We start from the raw sequence: 21216 nt of genomic DNA, 5'->3' as shown, positions 1-21216 counted from the left end.
ACGTACTCTCACAACATAAAATATAATTGGTAAAGACATTAAATATCTGATATAGGCTTATAAAATATAATGCAAATATAAACATTTAATGTCCTTATATATAGGGTCAGAGTTTGTTATATAAACACATTCTTTAACAAGTTAGAATTTATCTGTTGGCGTATCATCAAAGACATTCCTACATCGAACTGACATTAAAACACTTCTGTCATACTGGGTGACGTAAGAACGCTTCTGTAGCATTGGGTGACCTTCAAATACTTATGTCACACTGGGTGACCTTAAAACGCTCCTGTTGCACTGGGTGAAGGTCGAAACGAATGTGCTTAACTGAGTGGACGTCGAGTTGACAGTAAAAGACTTCTGTCCCGGTGACCACCGCTCCGGTGGCCTAGTGGTTAGAGCGTCCGCCTCAGAAGCGGGTGGGGGTCGTGTGTTCGAACCCTGGCCGAGTCATACTAAAGACTAACAAAAATGGTAAATTCAGCTTCCTCGCTAGGCGCTCAGCATTAAGAGGCTAGTGTTAGGACTTGTCGGTCTGATGTCAGGATAATGTGACTGGGTGGGACATCATGCTACATGTCTGCGGCATGATGCCCCAAATTGACATCACCATAAACTGCCACACTGCGGACATCACAGAGATATGACTGAAAAATTGTTAAAGCTACGTTAAAAAAATCTTAATTGCACTGTCCCAGTGGATAGATGTCGAAAAGAATGTGCTTAACTGACAGTGGACGTCGAGTTGACAGTAAATGAGCTCTGTCCCACTGGATGAATGGATGGCGAAAGAAATATGCTTAACTGACAGTGGACATCGAATGGACAGTAAAAGACTTATGTCCCATTGGATGGATGTCGACAAGAATATGCTTAACTGTCAGTGGACATCAAAACACTTCTATCTCACTGGGTGAAAGTCGACAGGAAGATAGAGTACACAATACAGTTGATGTTTCCCCTTCAGAAGGGGTAGGTATAGGTTAGGTACATGAAGACTCTATAAGTCCACATATTGTGCTAAGTAAATAGAGAATGACGACTAATGTAACACTTCCATTCCATTTACAAACGGGTGACTGCAGGGCAGCTTTGGCTGCTTCAGCCGCCCCCTCATTAGTCGGAATGCCCTTGTGACTAAGCAGTCAGCAGTACAGAACATTTTCTTTAGATTGTATTATCGGGAAATGCAAGATATGAGATATTAACGAGTTGTAAAATGTAAGATCTTGAAAGGTTTTCGGTGTTAAAAGAGAATTCGAAATGATACTGGACTGAAATTTAGAGATTTTGATACAGCACAATGATTGAAGTAGGACTGTACATAATGTGGCAAAAATGAGATTGTAACCGCTAATAGACTTGAGAGGGTGTTGCATATCTAAGTATACAGGGGCGTATGACAAGAGAGGAGGAATTCTATTCCGTTTACTCCGAGAAACACCCACCCACACGCTAAGTTTTATCCGATCCTTATACTAGTATTGAGCTTGAAACTGATGAATGAATTTTCACACAGTCGTATAAATTGGGTAAACAAATAGTGTAGCAACATTCTATTTTACACATTTTAGCTCCGTAAGCTGAAGCGTTGACTACAGCTGGTCACTAGTTCGGTACGCTAAAATGCTTATTCATTTCGCCTTTAAAATAAATGGTTATGATAGAGCTCTTATTATTATTATCATTATTATTATTATTATATGACTGCATGTTGTTGGATTTCTGTTTTAGCTGGATCTAAGCCTCTTCCATAACCCCATTGTCGCAAACTCTGCTACAGTTAAAAATGTTGAACCTAAGAAGTTCACAAATTATTTTAACAATATTTAGTGTTTCAAAATCATCAATCTTCAAATGTTCTGGCTGAAAGATTCATCATTGTGTAATTAAGTTGCAACATATTTTTTTTAATTGCTCTTTTGTACGTATTTGCTATTTGATTGATTTAGTAGTAACTGATAATACAAAAACAATGTTAATACGTGATTTGTCGTGGGCAAACGTCTGCCAGAATACTCCGTCGAGTTTTAATCCCCAGGCTCTGAATTTTTCTTGTGCACAGAGAAAACCTTGTATTACCCCTACGGTGAATGTAAAGTTTAACAGGAAGCAAGCCATTGAGCTGCCATGATAGACATCATTCACTCATGTGTTATAGAAGAAAAAATATAAATAGACCTAAGACATCTGGTTAATTGATATCTCTTTCAATGGAAACATGCTAATGCGACATATTGACAAAAACGTCTCTCGACGATATATCTAGCCGAAAGACAAACCGATAGATATGACACTTAGCCAACGACAAACCAGTAGATATTACGCTTAGCCTGTTATGTATATTTGATTTAATTATATCTGGTTTAATATAAATTTATTTCAATTTAATTGTTTGTCAGTTTTAATTTTTTAAAATATTTTTAATTACATGATATTGTAATGTAAATTTATTCACTTGAGACGATACTTTTTCAGAAAATAGTTTGACCTTGACTGTTAGTTTATAAACACCAGGTGTTGATATAAATCCTGGCCTGATTCAAAATTTGTAGCAACCACGTAAACAAGTTCTATTTTTTATTTTAAAATGATTGGTTGTTGTTGAGGTCATGAGAGGACTTCGTGTTTAAAATGTAAACAATTTTTTTATTTTATTTTATTTCTTAGAGTAAAATAATTAGTTTTCGTCAGGGTCACACTGGGTATACGTGATCTTTAACAAGTACCTAATTTCTACGAGCTTCCAGAACATGATCACATGACCCTCTGTTTACGTTTTAGAAGACGATGTAACCTTTTTTTTGAGAATTATTCTCCGTAGAGGTTGGTCTGCTGCTCTGGAAGTTGTATGTTGTGCTGTTTGGAGTTATTTAAAATTATTTGGATTCAAAAGGATTAATTCTTTTTTTCCTGAAAAGTACACGTGCTCATGTGAGATTCCTAATCAAAGACAGTTCTTATAAGAAATTTATTTAGATTTCCAAAACTGGAGTGATAATTCTTGTTTCTACAAGGAATTGTAGACGTCAACACCACAGGTTACAGCGTACGTCATTGCCTTCCATCTTGGAGTCTTTGTCGGGATTCGAACGTGAAATCAGTAGAACAATTTGTAATTAGGACTTCAAAAAAATATCGTGGATTATTCTTGGATTATTTTTTGGATTTGATTCTTAAAACCGCAGATTCATAATTTTTTAAATTTTTACAGAACTCTCCAGAAAATAAATTTATATATTTTTTCAAAGCTTGTTTTTTCACACTTTCTTGTGTTGCTGTTTATTCGAACCTAAACACGTGACATAAGACGCCTAACGACAAACCGGTAGATATGACACTTAGCCGAAAGACAAACCGGTAGATATGAGATTCGGACGAACAACAAAACCGGTGGATATGATACTTAGCCGAACGACAAAATTCGCTGACTAATCTTGTCTAAAATTTGTGAAAACACCTAATTAAAAACAGGGGTCCATCTGACCTGAGGCCCGTGCATTTATGTATCCTCTCAACCACACCCACTCCAACCACCAACAACTACCATCAGAGTTGACAAAAAATCCAACAGAACTAACATATAATCTTACTGTTGGCACTGCCGTTGCCGTCGAAAACGTGACATGTAGTTGTCACCATGCTGAAACAGCGAATGAGCTTTGCCAATCATTTCAGTATATCTCTGTTCTAAAAATCTTCTCTCCGTGATAATTTCACCAACGAAACGCTGCACGTATAAAGGTGCACTTCAACCATGCTAGAACATATTTTTGGTGAGTTTGTTTCTCAAAGATATGTTCCTTTTAGCACGCTCAACCTACCCAACTACATGCAGCATACATACATACATACATACATACATACATACATACATACATACATACATACATACATACATACATAGCTGAGTGGTCTAATATTAGGCGTTCAGTTTAATCGATCACAGACATCTCACATCTGTTTGCATGGGTTCGAGTCTCGGGTTCGGCCAATGTGGGGACGTAAAAAAGCTTGCCAGCAGCTTCCCATGGGTCAGTGGTTCTTTCAGGGGTTTTCCCGGGTTCTTCCTTCACGAGTTATACTGGCCGCCATGTGTTATGCTGAAAAATGGCGTTAAACCCCATTACAATAACATTCATACATACACTCATGTTCGTGCATGAAACCATTCAACCTACAATTCATCTATTTTTTAGTATCTAATAGGTATTTTTTGTCCATTTCTTTTCTTTTGTATACACTTACACACATTTGAAGAATCGAGTTTGCTTGTACGTCGACGTTCCGTTTTTTGTTTGAAATTTCAAATTCTTGTCACTTTAAGAAAAAAAGAAAAAAAACAAGAACAAAAAAAACAGAAGGCATTTTGTGAGCCTTTACACAATTCGGTATTACGAATTGGACATTTCGGGAATGACAAATCCCTGCAAATCAATTTCTATACAAACGATTTTGGCTCTTTGCGAATTATTCGATATATTTATGTCGGACAGCACACTTATGGGATAAACTGGGAGTCTCGTTCGCGCACATCGTGAGTTTAGTATGAATGCCCATGGGAGCCAGGTTCAGTATAGTGACTTAAACTAGTTCATCGAACCGCACTGACTCAAACTCCACATTTACAATTTTCTCTTAAATGATTGAAAATATCGGAATGGCCACAAAAGAGACGAAAGATTATGACCGACGACGAGAAATTTACCCTGAGCCTTGTGTCTGCTACAGAAATCTTAGTGAGATACCGTACCTTGTTCAATTATCGTGAAATATGGAACAGATGTGCTATTAATATTTTCCATTCTAGAGTAAGGTTAAATCACAAGAAAAGAAAACCACATTATTCAAAATGTTTTTTTCATTCAGGAAACCAGCGATATCTCTGAAGATGGTATAAAAATGCTATTCAGGTGGGACTCTGCATTCATTTTATACGGCGTTCTCTGCTGCTTCTTCCAAGAAGTTAAAGTTGGTAAGTCAGTATTGATCAATGGTTGTGTCTGGAAGCTGTTAATCTGCCACCATGTTACGTTAGTTTACGTTTAGGTTATTTTTAAATATTTTGTATCCGTTTTTTGTTGTTATAAAACAAAATATAGGTTATACTCAAGGTAAATAATTTTCATGTGCATCACCACTAGTGTTGCATAACATTCAATATCTGTTTCTTGTATTGAATCTGTCACTTTTATTTCCTTTTGTTTTGATCTGTTACTTCATATTTCCTTGTATTCCATCTGCCATTTCATATTACCTTATATTACATCTGTTACTCTTTACTCTTGCATTACAAACGTAAATTCACATTTATATATACTACATATCTCACTTTATATTGCCTTGTGTTATATCGGTCACTTTATATTTCTGGGTTTCAGTTCTTAGGGTTGAGATTGGATTCGTACTTTTTAAATTTAAAAAGAAATTGCTATTTAGAGTTTAATATATATATATATATATATATATATATATATATATATATATATATATATATATATATATATATATATATATATATATATAAAATTGATTTTTTATATATTTATTTATATGGATAGAAACTCAGAGGAATGTACTGACTCTACATGCTCGCAATTACATTATTATGTCATACTACAATTTAATACGCATGTATGTGCGTATGTATATATGTATGTGCGTATGTATGTATGTATGTATGTATGTTAACGGCGCGTCAGCACAATACTGTCCATTTAGTTTGAAATATGACGGTGCATTTGGATTACAACATATATTTTGGACTTGACATATTCCGCCTTGTACGAATCATCACACGCTTATATTTAGAATTTGAGCGGCAACCATTAGCAGCATTTGAACCTGTCTCTATGGATTTCGTACGTAAAATCGTGATGAAGAGTGCACCAAAGTCATGTGAACTTGATCCAGTTCCAACATCACTGCTGCTTGAGTGCTTAGATCCAGTATTGACTTCACTAACTGATGTTATTAATACCTCTCTCTCATCAGGGAATTCCCATCATTTTGCAAAACTGCCATTGTAAAGCCTCTGCTGAAGAAACCAACACTAGACCATAACGATTTAAAGAACTATCGCCCAGTTTCTAATCTCCCATTCATATCAAACATCTAAGAAAAGGTTGTTCTATCCCAGCTTGTATCTCATCTAAATTCAAACAGTCTTTTTTTAGCAATGTACAATCTGCATATCGCCTTTGCCACAGTACTGAAACTACTCTTCTAAAAGTAGTTAATGACATTCTCTCTGCGTTGGATAGCGGAAAGATTACAGTCCTCACCCTCCTTGATTTGTCTTTAGCATTTGACACAATAGACCATGATATATTATTTCACCGTCTCCAGCATGTATTTGGCATTCATGATACAGCCTTAATGTGGTTCAAGTCCTACTTGGTCAACAGGACACAAATTGTATCTGCAAATGGAATACACTCCTGCCCAGTTGATCTATGTTTTGGTGTTCTACAGGGGTCTGTTCTTGGACCTGTTCTCTTCATTCTGTACACTCAGTCGCTCTCAAATGTCATAGATCATCATCCAGTGTCTCACCAATTGTACGCTGATGACACCCAAATATACAAATCTAGCCACCCAACTGAAGATGATGCTACCATCCAAGGTGTAGAGAGGTGCATTTCTGATGTGAAATCATGGATGACATGTAACAAGCTGCAGATGAATGATGATAAAGCTGAGACCATTCTGATCACAACACAAAGACTTTCTCATTCACATCCTTTACCTCAAACAATAAATATCAGCAACGCCAACATTAAATTCACACAATCAGTACGAAACCTAGATGTTACTCTGGACAGTACTCTCTCACTGCACCAACATATCATGAATATATGCAAGGCTGCATATCTTGAGCCGAGACGCATCAGCTCAATTCGCAAATATCTTTCAGTTGATGCCACTAAAACACTTGTGTGTTCATTAGTACTTTCAAGACTGGACTATTGTAACTCAATTCTGTCTGGTTCATCTCAATATCTACTCCAGAAACTTCAAAAAGTTTAAAACACAGCTGCTTGGATCATACTTAGAGTACCACGATCAGAGCACACCTCCCCGCTGCTCTGTACCCTACACTGGCTATCCATTCGATCCAGAATCAAACACAAAATTTGTTCTCTGTGCTACGTTTCACTGTCGGACAATAGTCCAACATACCTATCCGACCTTACCCATGTGTACACACCAGCAAGATACTTACGCTCCTCTTCTGACAATCGTATACTCATTATTCCCACTATGAAAACAAAGTCAGATGGACAGCGTTCTTTTGCATACCTGGACCCAGCAACGTGGAATGAATTGCCCACTGAACTTAGACAGAAAGACACAGTGATCACATTCAAGATGGCTCTCAAAACTCACTTACTTCGACTGCAAGAACACTTAAAGACCTAATAATGTTTCCTACCTGAAATATTCTCATGTTTTTTTTAATTATTTTTTAATGTTTTTCTAATTTCATGGTGTTTGTTTTTGTAATAATATTATTAATGTTTTTTATCTTATAAGTGTTGTCTAATGTTTTAAAGCGCTTAGAGCGTCTAAAGATTAGGCGCTATACAAAGTCCTCATTATTATTATTATTAATAATAATAATATTATTATTATTATATTAAATATGTACACTGATTGATGGTTCTTCAGTTTTATAGGTCGGAGTCGAACTTCATAAATAATATTAAGTGAATATATTTAAAGATGAGACAACTTTGTTGTCTAGGAAATGATGAGAAGTATGGACATAGAGAACAGTCTAAAACTGTAATCGAAAGGAAATATGTTGCTGCGAAGGTTCTGTTTTGTTGTTGTTGGTTTTTTGTTTTTGCAAGGAGATGATCTACAAAAATGAGCCTACACTTTGTTTCAAACTCTAATTTGAATGATTGAACAGTAAAACTCGAAATATTGTGTATGAACATTGTATCAATACAATGAAGGTACATCTGTGTGAATTCTGAGTGGAAAAGAGAAAATTCTAGATCACTTACTACGCAGATATTCTCCTCAGATCTGTATTTTTGGACTGATTCGAAAGGCCGGATGGTAGATGTCTGGCCATGAATTAAAGTCTTTGATATACGAGATACGCACATTTCCGAAGCAGCACACATATACTGGCTTCAGTATCGATTGGTGGGTTACTGAAGATGACTTCCATGTAATTGAAAATGGTTTCTGATGCTGTCTCAGAAACGTTTATCATAGTCAGCTTTTGTAAAATGAACGCTTACTGCTCACCTCAAAATGGCGCGATTGTTTCACTATGAGATCATCGTTATTACGTCACTTTTTAACTTAGGTGTGCCGTGACACTATGAATTCTGGGAGATATTTGATGTAAAATCACATGGTTGTGACTTCTGTGTCTTTCTTCTGTGTCTTATTAAATAATGTAACCGCCCCGGTGGCCTAGTGGTTAGAACGTCTGCCACGGATGCGGGAGGTCGGGTTCGATCCCCGGCCGAGTCATACCAAAGACTTACAAAATTGTTACTAACAGAGGTTTATGTTAGGATTGGTCGGCCTGGTGTCAGGATAATTTGACTGGCTGGGACATCATGATACATGTCAGCGGCATGATGCCCCAGTTCTAGACATCACTATAAACTGCCACACTGATGACATTGTAGCGATATGACTGAAAATTTGTTAAAGCTACGTTAAAAATCCGAATCACACACATTAAATAATGCAAGGGGTCTCTGTGCATACTTTAAATGATCACAATTAGAAAGTCAACAAAAAGCATCCGAGACTAATATAAATATTTAGCAATTTACGACGTGTTGCGGAAGACCGATTTGACGTCATTAATTGTGTCATACTGAAAATATTAATTCACCAACACCAATATACCATTTTCTTTGTGCATTTAATAATTGCATTTTATTATCTTGAATCTGTTCAAATTTAATGCATTTTAAAATATTCATTCAACTATAAGTGTATGTGAATTTAGTGCCAGGGTATTTTCCCGTAGTCTTCTATACAATGAACCTTTCTTATGGAAATGAAGTCAGCGAAGAGTAGCGTTAGGAAAAAGCACACCAACGCCTAGATTTTTGTGATTTTTGTTTGGATGGACCCTTTCATATGTAAAAACATACACTTTAAAAGATAATTAAAAAAGAGAAAAACCTAATATACTTCAAAAATTTCATTGGCGATCTAGGAGCCAAGTTGGCTCTATAGTCGCGCGCAGGACTCGCGACCAAAATGGTACGGGTTCGAATCCTACCATCAAATCAGCCTGCGTCGGCTACCGTGGTGTGTCCTTGGGCAAAATAGTTTACTCCAGTTGCCTTGGCACTATATAACCTAACCGAAAACACCAACCAAATTTATATGCAGTCGTCTGTAAATGATGGCTTTAAGCCCTGTAAGGCAGAGATGTATTGATTAGAGGAGATGATTCGTTCGCATCGCGTCGAGTAATAACCTAAGAGAGGTTGTACTTGATTGTTTGAGATGGTGCATCAATCAGATGAGTACTAACGTTAGCTCGAAGCACAATGCATTTAAAATCTACTCCAAACACGTCAGCAAACAATATGGAGTTTGCCTATCCAATCCATATCAATAGGATTGGGTTCTTGACATAATTATCTTGAGGCTGCATGGAAAATACTTGTTACGCAAAATTACCGTTTGATGACCTGCACTCCAAAATTCATATAAACAAACATCTTTATTTGGACTAATCCCATAATTCAATAATATCAATCCTTCTGTTTAACCTCTAAATTGGAAATTGGAGACAGTATTACATTATATCTCTCTCTCTCTCTCTCTCTCTCTCTCTCTCTCTCTCTCTCTCTCTCTCTATATATATATATATATATATATATATATATATATATATATATATATATATATATATATATATATATATATATATATATATATATATGTCTTGCAGGGCCCTAAGCACTGAAAATATTATGGTGCCCCCCCCCCCATGTGAAACTAAAAAAAACCAAAACAATACTAAACATGTGGGAAGATACCAGTGTTCAAAATCAAAATACTCGTACATGCAGATCGAAGCGGTCATATATAATTCAATAAATTTTATCATCAACGATTACCGGTAATTTGATTTTCTTCTTCTGGTGTTCCTGTGTGTTTAATGGGTAATCTCTCTCTCTCTCTCTCTCTCTCTCTCTCTCTCGTTAGGTCTCACTGGACAGTTTATCTGGTGAATTTTCATCCAACAATCCAACAATGACCTATTGCAGAAAAAGGAGAATAATTTTACACTGAAGATACAAATAAAAACAAACTAATGATTTTTGTAGAAAGCTTACATGTGAGATTTTGACTGCAGCAATCAGGTTAATTCTTGATGCAAGTGGTTTTTATACTGAACCAACACTGCCATCAACCCCTAAATTTTACATTTATTTTTGACAGGAAATATCTATTTTGAATATTTTCCTGTGACAAGGCAGCCAAAAGAATCAGTATGTGCCTTATGCATGAATAAAGTTCACTAGTACTATAACACATTAGCATACTTTTCATCACCTCTCAACCATCTGGAGTTTTAGATATTTACCTCTGTAACAGACACACGTAAATACGTAAGTCAAGTCGCTTGCTCATTTGCAGCCCAAGTTACGCATTTGATATCCAATGCTCATCTAACTGTGACAGGCAGTTACCAACAAGCCAACCCATTTCCAAGCCTAACTCAAACTAAATCTAAACCACATTACAGATTTAGCTTATGTGTGAATTTATAAATGCTAGGCTTGTGATAATTAGGTTCATGCATTATACCTTACAAAATAGGGGGATGTCAAAATACGAAACTATCCAGTGAGACCTTAGTATAAGCAAGTCTGTTTTTATGCGTGGGCCGCATTACAGAATTTTTGATAGTGTTTGGCATGACTCCAAAAAGCAATCACGGCATCTTAACAGGAATCGTGTTCCTACTGCCAAAGCATAATTCATGTCTGTCAGAACTAATGTTGTTTCACTATAGCTCTGTTATATTTGGCTCTTAATGGGAATACTTTGACCTCCAGCAATAGAACACTGTAGTACGTAATATTGCCGCTTGTTTAACGAGCTTTACAGTGATAAGATGTAATGTACATAATCTTACCGCTTGTTAAAAATGATTAATGAACATCAGTATCATGTGATATATAATCTTACGATTGGTTGAAAAGGTTAGTGAACATCAATGTTGTCGACTGTAATTGTGACTAATACATTGGTTATTATTTTGAAACATGTAATCGATCTTCCTTGCAAAGATGCATGGCTTAACTAGTGTGCTCTATCGGATTTCTCTGCAACTTGAAGTGTCAAACAAAAAACAAGAGACACAAGTGGCCTTGTGATGTGTAAATTGCATATGCTATGAAAACATCAGTTTCAAGGTTTTCTATATTTTTGCCGTATTCGATTTGTCCATTGTTGCAGGGCATTTTATACCAGGAAGTTGTGTTTTTTTCTCTGTCAAAGTTGGTCAAATTCTTTTTTGTTTTAGTGTTTCGCCCCTTGTATCTTCATATTTTATGACAGATCAGCATTTACGTACCAAGTGAAACATTTATGCAAGGATGTGTCATGTCAAATTTGATCAAATTCGTTTGAGTAGCTTTTGAGAAGAGGTTAACGAAGCTTTTAATTTTATTTTGTTAGGAATGGTGGCCATATTTGATGGAAAATAGTTCAATGTGTAAAAATTTAAAGAACTTTATGTCACGATGCTTTCTATGAGCAGTCTTTTAGACATCGATATAAGGTTTTTCTATTTTTAGCAAAGGCGTCCATATTTGACGTTGAATCTGCACTATTTGTGTAAAATTGAAAGCCATTTAAAGCAGAAATGCTTTCTTTTATATTTGGTAATTCTTGTATGTATTTGAGAAGAAGCCGCTTAACAAATTTTATATTTTTAGTAAGGACAGCCAAATTTTGTTTCTGATCGTTATCATTCGTAAAAATAATGTTAAGACCTTTAATGTCAGGATTTTATCTGCAAAATCTAATTGAAATCGTGTATGACTTAATACATGGTTACTCGGCCTTACAGCCAGGTCAGCTAAAATATAGGCAAAAAGGATGTTTTTGAGCTCACGTAAATACGCAGAATGTAAGATATTAAGATATTCTTTGTTGATGATGAATATATATTCTGTTGAGCACACATGAACTGGCTCATACTAACAAAACTATTCTGAGAATTATGAAATTTAGGATCATTAGTAGAAATTATTAAGTTAATTTTTGTTTTAAAAAATCATAATACTGTAAGAAAAAAAATGTTTCACATTTCTTGGCTGTCAAAGATATGAAATTAAAGGATGGTTGTTTCCTGTGGTTTACGTTAAAGCATTTTTAGTGCGAACAAAATCGGCTGAAATGTTCACCATGACGACCATTCATCACCTAATAAATTAGCATTCCTCTGGCATATTCCATCACTATGAACATTCCCAATGCTCATTTAGCATATATATGCGTGCAATATGGAGTACATTTCTTCCGTAGAGATATCATGCACAATTTAACTGTTGATTGGCTCAATAATTTGAGAAGGTCAGACCATGCGAGCTATGTTATAATAGTGTGATTTAAATTCTTGAAGAATCTTTAAGTGACTCAGATTCTGTTGATTTGGTGCGCATATAGGAACTTTATAAGCGAATACAAGCACCACGTATAAAATTCTATAGTTTATGCATGTCTTTTCTCTGTGTGTGTGTTTGTGTGTGTGTGTGTGAGAGAGAGAGAGAGAGAGAGAGAGAGACAGACAGAGACAGACAGACAGACAGACAGAGGGGGTATCATGATTTACTTATAATTGATTATCGGAAAAGCAGAATGGAAAACATTTAATGTAAACAACCAGTACCTGTTGAACTATGTGAATGCATCCAAGGACGTGAATATTTAAATAACGCTATCGGACTTTGTGAAACATTTTAAGGACTTCATGGTATTTTACTTTCACTGGATTACCTTGCAGTAAAAGCTTTTGGATCTAGAAATGTGGTTCTTTTGTTTTGCTAGCACCTTAGCACACCAACACATTAAAATCTTCATTCGGAATACCTTTGGAAAGTTTCCAGATTGATGTGAAATGGATATTATTATTTACTCATTTTTTCTCCGTTAACTTTACATTGTCAGAATAATTCCGTATTGTACGATACTAACGACATTAACACTGGCGGACATTTGCGTCTAAAGTAGTATAGTATGTTAGGAACAAGGTTGTTAACAAAACATGTACGATCATGTAGTAGACGTTTAATTTTTATTGTGTTAGAATTGTTTGTTTGTTTGTGGATAAACTAAAGAAGCTGTTTTATCTATTAGAAGGAAGAGATGATAAAGTGAACAATGTGGGCGAATTTACCGAGTCACAAATGAAACTTTCAAAGAAGCCAACGAATTAATGTGATATTCGCAATATCTCGCAATATCCACAACAACTAATGAAAATACCATTCTGATCATTTCGACTGTTATTTAGGAGACATTTTCGTAACTTTTTGTAAACAGAATGAACAGTTTTCTCCGGGGTATATAACTATAGCATAGACAATCATACTGAGGCAAAAGGCATATGTATCAGAGACGTACAATTTTTGGTAAAAGAGTAAGGACCCCAAAGCCAATAATCCATATGAAAAATGTTTAATTCCTCTCGCTGAATGGACTGTCACACACCAGCTGCTTTGCAATTTTCCACGTTATCTGTTTTGATAGAATGTTTCGGATTTGGGATAGCCATATACTCCATACAGGTCATAACATAGATGTGGTCCCTACAAACAGCATACAAGTGAAAAGGAATAAACATGTCTTCTTTAGCTGGCAATAAGAATAACACCAAAAATAATTACATTTTTGTATCTTGAATTTACTCAAAATGTACTTTCTTAGTTCGTTCTGCAAATCCGTATTACATGAGCTATGTCATGGGTACTAAAATTGTATTACACACTGCCAAATTGTACTATAATTTCGGCTACGTTTCCAACTGCAATAACATTCTCCTTACTGCAATCAAAATGAAATGAACGTGACATTCCTTAGCTACTTTTTTGATAATTTCATTTGAAAGATTTCTTATTTTTTCACACATTATGATTCCAATCATTCAACGACAGAACAGAAAGAAATATGCAGTTGGCTCAAGACGCGTTCCTCCCTACTCAAATCACATGTAATTGACAAAGCTAATAAATCCAGTCAATAATCAACAGAATTGAGTAGAATCGACAACACAACCCCTCCCCAATACAGACATTCCAGACCAACTGGAAAAGTTGTTGCAATGGGCATCCATTCAAAATATGACTCTAAATTTCAATTTTAAGTAGACCAAAACGACACTTCTTTGTGAAACTAATGTCTAAATTCAGTTACTTTGTTTCTTGTAGTGTATTTTTTTAATTAAGCAATTGGTTCAATAAGAAAATGAGCATAAAATATAAAGGTTATTGCATTTGTATGAGAAAATATGAACTTGTTTTCTCAGATTAATACGTTACTCCCAAAGGTCGTGCAGTGTTAATCCGAAACAAACTCGATCACATCTTCCCATACAGATGCAGTAACCTATATATATATATATATATATATATATATATATATATATATATATATATATATATATATATATATATATATATATATATATATATATATATATATATATATATATATATATATATATATATATATATATATATATAATAGTAGGATATTCGAGGAATTCATGCACTGTAAGTTGTAAGTTATTTTCAATTTATTCAATATTAATATGTTTGGATAAGTAAATGCTTGTTTGCTTGAACCTTGTCTTTTTACATTTTGACATAGTTTCAGTCCCTTGACGTAATATATATATATATATTACCTTGGATAATAAATAACAGTTTCAGATTTCAGGATACGTCTTTTGCACACATTAGTCAAAATTAGTAGTATCATTTATACAAGTATCTATTTAAATTGAGCAGTTTAGTTTGTATGTCCATAATACTGAAGAAAATAGACAAACTACATGAGAGATAAGCCTTTGTTGGGATGTGTCAGGATGCTGCGATATTACCTTCGTTTGGACGCATCCCATATTCATATACGCGCGAATGCAGTAGATAATTGAGGCAAGCTCGGACAAATCTGTTATAATGTATTTTTCGTCTGTCCTGTATTTACAAATCTTCAATCTATAAATTTTATTGTAGGTGTGGGTTGGTTCCTGTTTTTTCTATCACTTGTATATATATATATATATATATATATATATATATATATATATATATATATATATATATATATATATATATATATATATATATAATCTTTCAGTGAAAACAATTGGTTGTTTTGTCTGCACCTCCTTCAATCACGACAACCCCGATTGCGAGGACAACTTCAATAACACAGATAATAAATTTTACAAGGAGGAATGCTGGGCTGGTCGAAGAGATAGACTGGGGTTATTTCCCGGAACGGAATGCGTGAAGATGATAGCAAATGATGGTAAATATTGACTGAGGGGGCGCTCACCAATTATAATGTACTTTTGAGAGAGTGGCGTATGCATGGTGAAGTTGTTTGCATTTAGAACATGCACAATGGAGAGAATGTTGGCATACCTCTCTGCTACTTCGATGTAATGTGGCTGACATTTCTTTGGATATTGTACTTTTGGAAATTGTACATGATCTAAGCACACAAAAACCTAAAATGACTGATCCTTGTGCTAAAAGAATAAGCTTGAATTAGACTAAAGTACACTATTTTTAGCAGCTATTAAAATAGGAAAAATGAATTTTGCAAGACTAGACAATACCAGCTTTTGAAAGTACAACAAATAAATTACCAAATATACAAAATGTAAAACATGTTATCGGCTTTATCTGTTTTTACAATTTGCCTCTGAAGTTCAGGAAGTGAAAATGATCAAGCAGAGCTGGAAGTTTTAGAAGAGCTGCACATCTGGAGTAAGGCCAAGCTGTATTCTCTATAACCCAAAATGATCCATACACCAAAATAAAGGGAACTAAAGGTTCTTTGAACAATACCTAAGATAAACAAGGTCTTTTTTATATACCCAGTATAACCAGTGAAGAAAGCCAGGGAAATTCTTTTTCTTTAAAATTCTAACCCTATGCAAAATACGAAACTGTAGAGCGCGCAATAAGAGGAGGAACCAATCTTCAAGATGTATATTGAATGGAGTTTATGTGTTGAGTCAAACACATAATTCATGAAAGAAAGAAGGAATAAATGTTAATGGGTCTTTTCAACCCATTATTATGGCCCGTTTATAGAATATAAAGTCCTTTCGTCATTCGCAATTTATTGATGGAACGACTCTCAGATAGAAAGAGAGGGGAGAGAAAATATGTCATTCTGGCTTCCTTTAAGCGGCCTTGTCACTCAAGCAATGTAGATGTTACATCGCTAATATGTGCGAAGAGGTACTGGGATCGAACTAAAAAAGGAAGTCAAGAATCTAAGTCTGCGGCACAGCAACTCTTTATTAAAATTAAACAACACTACACTAGATATAGAAGAAAATTGCACACATTTAAAATGTCATAAAAATGTTATATTTAATTATAGCTAACCAACTTCTCACAAATCTATAATTTCTGTATTTTAGAATTAAAAGCCAAATAAATTGCCAAAAGTGAAAAAAATGCATAAGAATAAAATATTACTGGCATTTTATCAATCTCAAGAACTTACATCATAACACATATGTGACTTGAGACGTTTAGGTCTCACACACGTTCACTGTGGCAACAATTTAATACCCTCGGTGATAATAGTTCTAAATATTTGGCCATGTGATAAAAAATATCAATACGTACATTGAAACATAAAGACTGTACGCATAGTTTTTATTAGTTTCATGGAAGAAGATATTTTATTCGTCATCATCGGTTCTTGAAAACAATTAACATCTGCCAAGTCATAGAAATTATTGAAAGTCAGCAGAAAACTAGAGCGGAAGCTAAAAGCTAGATATGATTTTTTTTAAAAGATTGCTTCCCTTGCACAATTTTGTTTTTGAAATAATGTCTGCATTCTCACCCTTTAATTCTACAAGAATAGTGTTGTTAAAATGATATAAATTATTAAAATGTTCTCTTTGGAATGAAACTGCTCAGTGAATCTGATTCAGTTTGTTCTGTGCTTAATTTTCCTCTTTTTCAGACAAATCGGGTTTCAGTCTAACAGTTCGGGACTGTGTTGTAGATAATGGTGGAACAAATGAGGAAACGGAGCTTGGCCGACAGAGTCACTGCGGCTGGATGAGAGAAATAGAATACAATGGACGGCGCATGCGTGGATGCATCTTGAGTTGTAGCACAGATGCGTGTAATGGGGGTATTTCCTTGATATTTTCATGGAAATATACCCTGTTTCCTATTCTGTTTTTATCAGCTGTGAACAATGATGTAATTTCTTCTTTGTGCGGAATGTAATTTCTTTGGTGGATGTAAATCATAAAAGTATATCAAAAATGGAGGACAAAATCTTTTGAGGGAAACTTCGAACAAAGTGTAATTTGAATGACACAATAGTATATAGCAATACTACAAGAAGATTTATATAAAAAACATTCTTCTTGAACCAGTCTACTGGAAAAAATGGGGAAATTAAGTCAATGGTGCAAGAAAGCTAATCAATGGCATTTGCTAAGTTGAAGTTATCTACCCTAGATAAAACTATCGTAGCAGAATAACCAGGAAAAGAAGATCGATACAAAATGTTAGTGTAGTATAGTGTACATGTGCGTGTGTGTGTGTGCCCACGACTATGTTCCATCCTTTTTGGCAGGATGTGCGCTTAGTCTAGAGACTATGGGGGTTGGTTCGTGCAAAGAGATGGCTGCATCCGAGGGTTTGAATCTCAGAAAAGAATGTTTTTACGTATGTTAAGGTTATGACAAGCAGCAATGTTATAAAACTGATATATTCTAGACACTGTCCTTCTTTTATAAGACGTGCATTTGACATTTGTATTGAAGATATAATAACTGCCTTGTACAGGATATCGTTGCCAGTTGTCACCAGGAAGTGTTCAGTTGATAAGATGATCTGCATTTGGATACTTTGTTTAGATAGATTTTTATTTTCAATCAAGAATATATTTTAAAAATTGGACCCAAATTCATTAAACACTTAAAATTGAAACTCAAAACTTCCAGACCAAATAAACTGCATCAAAATTGAGTTTAGAATTTAAAAAATTAACAGTTTGTCTGAAATGTTGCATGAGTTCTGAGTCCACAATTTTATGCCAAACGCCCTTCTGCTAACGGAATACACAGTACTGAAATATAGACATCGAAAGTTGGAATTAATATTTTTGCAGAATGCCTGTCGTGATTATTGTCCGGGGTTAAACGTCAATTCGTCAATTATATTTACGTATGTCTGCTATTTTCAAGATATTTGCGATTGCAATACTTCGCCATAAGTTGAAACGGGACTTTACATCGTATATTTCACATTAACAGTATTATTTATGTGTGTGTGTGTGTGTGCAATAAATACATAAAGTACATTAAATATGATATTCAAACTTTAGCTGTCAAACGTATGCTGATACATTACCGTCTATATTTGCTAATAAATCAAGGCAAACTATAAACAACAAAGATCCTGATCGGTGGTAGCATAATACGTCTGCAGATGAGATTCTGTGTTGTTTATTCTACTGATTACTCCTAAAAAACTGCACAGACACTGATCTGTTGGCGCATTATGCAACGGCAGATCTGGGTCTATGCAGTTTGCAGTTTCAGTCATCCTATAAGCGAGAACATACGGTAGCTTACGTTCAGCCGGTATCGTATTATAAATATGTGTCGTTATATTCATTTTCTGAATGTTTTGATTTTTAGCAACATTACCAGTTATAGGGATACTGAACACCGTAAATTAATTAGATTTCTTTGGCATCATTTGTTATGGCTGTGCGGAGCATCATATTTTCGGCGATACTTAAAATAGTGGAGTCCTATAATTTGTATAGATGGATCATTGTTCGTTGTATCGTTAGAGTCTTTGAGGTATCGATACTGTGCGTTATTCTTTTAACATCGGAAGTTTGGATTTCTTAATCAAAGCTGTTTTATTTCTATGTTGATTCTAAAGCGAATGACATATCCAGTTTGTGTATGGTGATATAGTTGTTTATGAACATTACCTTCATTTGACAGGAATAGCTTTTCAAGAAAAATAAAAAAAGTATAAATCTACCATATGAATTTATTTAACATTTGATTTGTTGATTCACAAATTCTGAATGAAGGCATCACTGTTTGGTTATCATTTATATAAACGCATGTTACAACCTAATTTTTCTACTTTATATATGAAGTTAAATTCTCATATTTTGTATCCTCTTTACGTAAAGTTACTGCTGTCTTTAACAGAACGATTATAATAAGTACCGTAGTGCCGGATTACATGTATCTCGCATGTCAAATTTAGCGACTTTGGTCAAAACTGCGGTGTATATCTTAGCTAATTCTACTTTTGCGATTTTGTCCACGACTGCGTAGTAAATGTTGGTTAATTATATGTTTACGATTTTGTCCATGGACGTTAATTATTAACTGGCAGATTTTTTACGTCATTTATTTTCGCGGATTCACTTTTCGACCGCTAAATTGCTAACATTTTACAACCGCTAAAATACTCACTTTACTACATACTTTAAAAACTGTCCAAATATTATATATTTACTTACAATAGTGACGAGGTACTTAATAGATCATTTATATTTTTATATATATTGTAGGTGGTCATTTTGAAACTTTTCTTTAAATTGTAATTGTATTATCCAGATTTTAAGCGGGTATTTTAATTTTTTTTAAAATTAAAACTTAAAACAATACTATATATAGTATGTACACTGCGAGTGTGTCCACTACAAAATGTAGTTTTACGATTTTTGTTCTTGTTCACAATCACGTATGCAAATTGATAAGTTGAGTGTTTTCTGTTATCTTTTTCAGTTTCTATTTTTTATCACATTTATTAAATCAATATAAGACACACTCATGATTTGAACATGAAATTGTTTTTTTTTTCTTTTTTTTTTTTTTTTTTTATGAAGAAAGTAGTGCACTGCAAACACGGTTAGCTTCTTGTACACTGAACCTGTACCGTCAGACATTCACGTGTGCATACATCATGCCGCAGACATGTAGCACATGTCCCACCAAGTCACATTATCCTGACGCCAGGCAGACTAGTCCTAACACTAACCTCTTAATGCTGAGCGCCAAGCGAGGTAGCTGTTAGTACCACTTTCATAAGTATTTGGTATGACTCGGCCGGGGTTCGAATCCACGACCTCCCGCACCCAAGGCGGACTCTCTAACCACAGGGCCACCGGAGCGGTGGCAGGCATTCACGTACTGGCGTATGAAAATTAGCATGGAATAGAAACTAAGTGAAATAACGAACCAATAAGAGGTAATTCAAATATTTTAATATATTAACAGTTCAATTAAGTGCTTTAATTAACATTTCTAAAGACTATAAAAGATCAAGATCCCTCTCTCTCTCTCTCTCTCTCTCTCTCTCTCTTGGACGGCTTGACTAACATTACCATCATTCATAGGTCCAGAGACATTGTCGTGTAACCCTAGCGAATATCCACAACGCTCGTATTTTCGTGGATTTTCTCCCGTTTCTAGCCATGATAATTCGGGGGGGGGGGGGAGGGAGAGAGCGGGGGGGGGGGGGAGCAGCCATTTGCACATTTTTATATTTAATAATTAATAATCGATTTTTAGAACAATATAATAGGTCTAGCAAACAACAACACAGGATTAAAACAATACAGTGTGTGTGCCTCGTAACCGACAAATTTGACATATAGGTCTAGTGTCACTGTGTATTGCGACTAAGTATCATTCATATTACGAACACTGCAGATAGATCCCAAGGAAAGCGTAAACATACCGTTACGACGAACCAGATTACTGGAGGTTACTTTGTACAAGTTCCGTTTTAATGTTTTCATTTAGCGCAATATGTATTTCTCTCTCACTCCATATTTATGCTTATTTTGTCATTTACGTACGAGAGAGGAATGGAAAAAAGAAAGGATTCTTAAGAAATTGTATACCATTTTAATATCATTTAGAAAACACTATTAATACTTTTTATCGTT

At 34.9% G+C, this 21216-nt stretch overlaps 1 protein-coding gene across 1 annotated transcript in view; it reads left to right on the top strand.

Annotated features, from left to right (window-relative positions):
* LOC149794630 (uncharacterized) overlaps positions 1-20765 on the top strand; it is a 21414-nt gene extending 649 nt beyond the window's left edge. The window contains exons 2-4 of the mRNA XM_089964235.1: positions 4873-4978; positions 15376-15549; positions 17236-20765. Coding sequence (XP_089820361.1) covers positions 4906-4978; positions 15376-15549; positions 17236-17507 — 519 coding nt within the window. The 5' untranslated portion in view covers positions 4873-4905 and the 3' untranslated portion in view covers positions 17508-20765. The remainder of the gene's footprint in view (positions 1-4872; positions 4979-15375; positions 15550-17235) is intronic.
* Positions 20766-21216: the final 451 nt, after the last annotated feature.

The sequence above is a fragment of the Sinohyriopsis cumingii genome, chromosome 7, assembly GCF_028554795.1.
Source record: "Sinohyriopsis cumingii isolate HCF-2022 chromosome 7, ASM2855479v2, whole genome shotgun sequence".
NCBI classification, from domain to species: domain Eukaryota; kingdom Metazoa; phylum Mollusca; class Bivalvia; order Unionida; family Unionidae; genus Sinohyriopsis; species Sinohyriopsis cumingii.
Note: the sequence above shows the minus strand (reverse complement) of the source record. Positions and strands in the feature narration are given on the sequence as shown.